This window comes from Protopterus annectens, chromosome 2.part2 (genome assembly GCF_019279795.1).
Source record: "Protopterus annectens isolate FY-2018-M chromosome 2.part2, PAN1.0, whole genome shotgun sequence".
In the NCBI taxonomy this organism is placed as follows: Eukaryota; Metazoa; Chordata; order Ceratodontiformes; family Protopteridae; genus Protopterus; species Protopterus annectens.
Genome location: NC_056730.1, coordinates 912,329,826 through 912,335,825, shown reverse-complemented (window position 1 = coordinate 912,335,825; position 6,000 = coordinate 912,329,826). Strand labels below are relative to the sequence as shown.

Below are 6,000 nucleotides of genomic sequence, written 5' to 3'. Positions count from 1 at the left end.
GTGGGTGTTTTTGTCAGTCTCATACCTCCTCAGGAGCTTAGATGCTAGTTAGTTCTTGCAACTTAACCAAATACATCACAGTAGTTACCTCCATTTTGTTCTAGTTGTACGTCTCTTCTTTCAATGTGTTTTTTTTTTGAGGTTGTCAGTGATGTAATAGGTAGCACACTTGTCTTTGTTGAAGAAGGCTGTGGGTTCTATTAGCACGCCAAGTAGAAGGATTGCTGAAACTGCAGTGCTGCACTCCTGAGTGTCATCCTTCAGATGAGATATTAAACCAAGGCCCCATCTGCCTGAGTTTGATAGTAGCTTGAGTGGATGTAAAGATCCCTTGGCACCTATCGAAAAGAGTAGGGTAAGTTTCTGGAATGCTCTGGAAAAACTTCACCAAGAAGTATGAATACCACTTCCAGTCTCCCCTGAGAAGAAGCTACTAGCCTGGTGGGCCTAACCTAGTCAACAAAGAATAAACAAAGGAAAAATACATCTGATGGAATGGAAGGGAGGGATGGATGTCCCTATTCCAAGGGGAGTGGTTGGGTGTTTGTTTGCATTGATCCTTGGCCACTTACTCGCATTGTACACTCACCCTAGACGAAACCATGTTGCTGCAAGGGAGTGGGGAAAACCAGTAGGTCATACAATAAAATTCCCCATGGATGCTTAAGGTTCCATGACCTGCTCCAGCAAAACTAGAATGTCCAGGGTGCCAAGGAGTTAGCTGGTAGATCCAGTTTACATGGGGCACTGAGGTGCTAGGCTGCTACCAGTGAAGGAGAAGAGGGACCAAAAAAAAAACAAATGTATAATTAAATAAATTGTCTAGGTCTAGAGCTTTCTCAACTGTTGGCAAACCTGGTAGGGAAGTCCTGTGCATGTCCTCTTGAGGTGGCTAGCTTCTGGTAATGCAGCCTGAGATTTCTGGAATGGGTGGGTAGTATTTTTTTTCCTAACTGCTAATACGATTGTTTGTATTCCCTGTGGAAAAAAATAACATATCCATAAAGTAATTTTACAGCAGCATGTCCTCTTGAGGTGGCTAGCTTCTGGTAATGCAGCCTGAGATTTCTGGAATGGGTGGGTAGTATTTTTTTTTTCTAACTGCTAATATGATTGTTTGTATTCCCTGTGGAAAAAAAATAACATATCCATAAAGTAATTTTACAGCAGCATTTCTGTGTGGAATTAAGTTAACAGGCAGAGGCATATAAAGTCTGGGGAGACAGATTATATTATGTGGTTATCTTTGGGAGAAAAAGCACTTATGCAAAATAGACTGCATTATTGTTCTTTTTATTTTTTCTTTAGCTCTGGAGTCCAGATGGTACCACATTAAGTGACTGATTTTTGGGGAGACTGCATTTTTCATTGGTTTCACTTCTGAGCAAAATATTTTAGCAGCGTAAGGACAACAAAACATGAAAAGTTGAAGTCCATATATCAGATAGCCTTTGGCAGTCTTGATGTAGACATGATTTCTTTGTAGATCCCCCATTCCTGCAACATTAGGTGTCTGGAAATTCTCTGTATTTTCTTTGATCTCTTAAGGTGTATGTTGTGCTCAAGGGCAGCACTGGATGTGTACCATACCCATTCTCATCTGACTTCCATTTCCCAGTACTTCATTGCCTGGGCAGTCCTTGTGAGATCTGACTGTGGTTGTAGAGACTTTGTCCCCATTCTTCCTCTAAGCATGAACTCCTCAAAGAAGGGTAACCATACTTGTGTGTTTCTGTCATTTCATCTGGTCGTAGTACTCAACAAGTTACCAGGCTGGTGTTCTGTTTAGGTAGGAGGTCTGTTGCCCAGGCTCATTCCAATTAGACAGGGCCTGTTTAATTTCTTGCCTTACTTGATCCTCCATGCTTTGCCCCCAGTGCTGTAGAGGGAGTGTAGGTTATTTCCAGTTTATGTATGAGAGTAGGTACTGCAGCAGTAATTTCCAGATTTCTCATCTCTTTCCCAGGAAACTTTCAGACAAAAACAGAAAAAAGTCCCAATGTATCCATCTTGAAACATAAAAGCATTGTTCTCCAACACAACTTCAAGAAAAATACATCAATCTGTTTATCTCCAAGGTCACTATGTTTAATTTATTAGTAATTGTTTTCGAGTTACATTAGATGTAGAATCTTTGTTCACCTGTATACCTAATTTGGAAGGTATTAATATGATAAAGTGCTTTTTAGTTAAACATATTGACCTTGGAGATAAACAGCTTAATCTCCTATGTCTTTTTCTTGAAGTTGTATTGGAGAACCATGTTTTTATGTTTCAAGATGGAAACTATCTGCAGAAAGTTGGCGTAGCTATAGGCACTTTGCATGCCAATAGCTACGCCAACATGGTATTAGCTCAATGGGAAGAACAATTTGTTTTCAATAGTATATACAAGCCTTCATTGTTGTTCTATAGGAGGTTTGTTGATGATGTGGTTCTGCTTTGGGAAGGTAGCGAGCTGCAGTTTTCAGCCTTTAACTATTTACACACTACCTCCTTTTTGAGATTTACTTGTCATGTATCATCTACAGAAGTGACATTCTTAGATGCGCAAGTGAAAAAGAGCACAATGGGAAATTTTCTAACCAGGCTTTACAGGAAGCCTTGTAGGAGAAATAACATCCTTAAGCATGATAGTATGCACCCCTCTCACATCTATAGGAATATTATGAAAACTCAAGGGATGAGAATCTCTCGTTTGAACAACACAGACGAAGGCTTTGCTAATGACCTTGAGAGAGAGAGACTAATGATTTTGCATCCAGTGGTTATAGTGCTAGAGAAATCAAAGCCATGAGGGAAGATGTTAAGACCTTGAGGTCCTCCTCAGCCTTTCCCTATTTTTCTAATAGGGTTACTGAAGAACGTCATTCTGTAACTAGGAAGCCTGATAATATACCACTAGTTTTACCATTTGCAAGTGATTTTTAGGAGGATTAGACATGTGGTGGATGCAAACTGGAGTATCCAGACTACTGATGATAGGATTGGAGACATTGTGGGTGTCAGACCCCACTCTACCTATAAAAATAGAGAGTCTCTGAAACAACGGCTCTGTTACAGGGACTATAAGCATGCCCAAGGTGATATGCTTGTTGAACATAAAACGTATGGTACTGTTCCCTGTGGAAATTGTAAACACTGCCCATCCATAGAGACATCAAATGTATTTATACATCCAACTTCTAGACAAGAGTTTGTGTTTAATTTACATGCACATTGTAAGACTAGAAATATTTATTTAGAAACGTACAGTATGTGAACGTTTCTATTTGGGCAAAACAAATAGAATATTGTATGAGCTAATTTGTGAACATAAATATGCTATAAAGAGGGCTGATTTAACAAATGCTCCTGCCAAGCATGTATTGGAGTCAGGCCCTTTACACTATAAATTTAAAGTGTTGGAAATAGTCTATAAGGGACTGAGAGGTGGTGACTTCATTAATTTTACAGAAGAGAGGGAACTTTATTGGATTTATAAGTTCTGTGCTGATAGGAAACCAGGGTTAAATGGCAGGGTCTCTTTAAGGCCTGTTCTGAAATCCAGGGATTTACATAGATGATTGCTTGGATGTTTTTATTGGCTGTGTAAATGTTTAAATTTCTGATTTTGATGGTGCCATTTTATTCAGTCTGACGAAGAACCTTGTGTTTGAAAGCGCTTATTGTGTCATTAAATTAGTTCTGTTTCATCCGCCTTGGTCATTGGGACTTTTTTCTATTTTTGTCTGAAAGTTTGCTGTTTAAGGAGGTTCCAACTGTTTATCCTGTTGGAGGTATTTTTACTTTCTTTCCCAGGAACCTTTGCTGCATTGCATCAGTTGGCTGTTGTCTTACCACTTTAACTTACTTTGACCTGTTTCCATTTCTCTAAATGAATGTCTGTATATTGTGCTATGTATAAAGAATTGTATCTTGAGATTCACTGCTTTATAGGTTCAGTACCTCATTACCCATTTATTCATAACTTAATAAAGGGACATGCTTGATCGTCATCAAACTTGTTTTTTTATCAACAGGTAAACAAAACATAGTCATCATGGGTAGGAAGACTTGGTTTTCTATTCCAGAGAAGAATCGTCCGCTAAGAAACCGAATTAACATTGTGCTTAGCAGAGAACTCAAGTAAGTACTGACAGCTTATTTACCTTTTCTCTTTTTGTTGTATTGTGTGTGTTATCTATACCACCATTAGAACTGTCACAATTCTTATCTGTACTATGAATTATGATAAATTATATACAGATTTATCTTTTTGTTCTGTTGCAATTAAGTTTTTTCTTCATAGGCTCTTAATAAATTTATGGCCAAAAAAGACCAAGAAGTTCTGCCACATTACTCAGTAGTGGTGGGAAACTAGCAGTGCCCCCTCCCCCATTAAGTAGACTTTCTCCAAGTATTCATGGTGAAAATATGCGATTACCCATCCAGTGACTCAGCCTGGTTTTAAAGGTTGGTAGGGAAGTGCTCTTCTTGGAAGGTAAAGGAAGGTTGTTGGTTAGGTACCTGCCATCCATCGGGTCTTGATGTGACAGTGTAGGAGTTGGTCTGTAGAGCAGGTGTTTGTTTTATTATTTGTTCTGTTTATGTGAAGGAGTTCACAGAGTGCTGTGTCATTCATAGTGTGGAAAGCTAACCAGAGATGACTCGTCGGAAGTCTGTATGACACAGATTGAAAGCTCCTTCTCTGTAGTCAAGAGTAACTAAGGGTACTGACACTTGAAGTATTTTTGGTGAGTAAATGTTGAGGTCTCTCATACTGGTTGGTAATAAATGGGAAATCAACCGTGGAAAAGAATACTGGCATCATAAATATTTTGGCAACAGACTTTTCCAGATCGTTGTGTGGGAGGGAGAGGTGTACACTGTTGGTTTGTTCCACAAAATATGCGTGATAATTTGTGTACAACAAAAACCTTGTCCGGGACGTGTACATATCAAACGGAATCTGGTCAACAGATACCTTTTTTCATTTTTATAGTATGAACCCCCCCCCATAAGATGCATTTAAACATGCAAATGAAGGATAGTAGCTCTGTCCTTGTGTGTAAGAATATTTAACAATCTCTGCATCTTTTTGGTGGATTTTGCCGTTCTTCTGAAGCTACAGTTTCATGTTCGAGTTGTCTTCAGCTTTAGGGAAATGTAGCTGAATTTTGAAAAGCTATGTTTTAATGTAGTAATGGATACCCTTCTCTTGTGTTTGCAAACTACTGAACTAATAGTGAAATAGGCTTCAAGAATTCATTCCCATTAAGCTAGATGGTGGTGTAATAATTTATTGACTCTGCCAGATAAAGATTAGTGTTTTGTTACAGCCAGCTTATTTATCATTCCATTAGTTAAAAATCCACCAGTTGTCTGAACTAGAAGACAAGTTTATTTATGCATTTATTGATATGCATTCTGTTGTACTGCCATATAGATATTTAATATCATACAGAATTTTTGTTTATGTATAAGCACATATTTTATCACCTGCTATCTATTGGTCTGTAGACTTGGTGACTGACTGGTCCATTTGTTCCCTTATGGAGCAAGAGACAATTATGGGAGTCCGTCTTTTAGGAAATGATCAGAATCTCTTGTTTTAAACCCTAATGCTTCCCCTGAAGGTGGCTGATGAGTTCCTGTGCAAGTGGATGTGTCTGAAACACTGTCTTTCTCTGTGGTTGAGTGTTCCTGGATGCCCCATGAAGGTTTCTACATAAAATGTATTTTGGAAGAGCCAAACGCGTCCCCAGCTCATATGTTGAATGCCATACACCTTTCCCTGTAGTAGGTTACAGCACTGCAATGAGATGGAACACCACCTCATCCACAGGGTGAACTTAGCTGGTGTCAGACAGTTACCTTTACCCTCCCAAACCCAGTTTCTCCATCTCTCAGGCTGCTAATCTAACTCTATTCGTCTGGGGCTTATAAGGGCTTCATGGATGCTCAGTGACTTTGTTTCCATTTATTCACTTCAGATTGGATTATGTCTTTAAAGTTTAT

At 38.9% G+C, this 6,000-nt stretch overlaps 1 protein-coding gene across 1 annotated transcript in view; it reads left to right on the top strand.

The window, feature by feature from the left end:
* The first annotated feature begins 4,021 nt into the window (after window positions 1-4,021).
* DHFR (dihydrofolate reductase) overlaps window positions 4,022-6,000 on the top strand; it is a 556,200-nt gene continuing 554,221 nt past the window's right edge. The window contains exon 1 of the mRNA XM_044064234.1: window positions 4,022-4,128. Coding sequence (XP_043920169.1) covers window positions 4,043-4,128 — 86 coding nt within the window. The 5' untranslated portion in view covers window positions 4,022-4,042. The remainder of the gene's footprint in view (window positions 4,129-6,000) is intronic.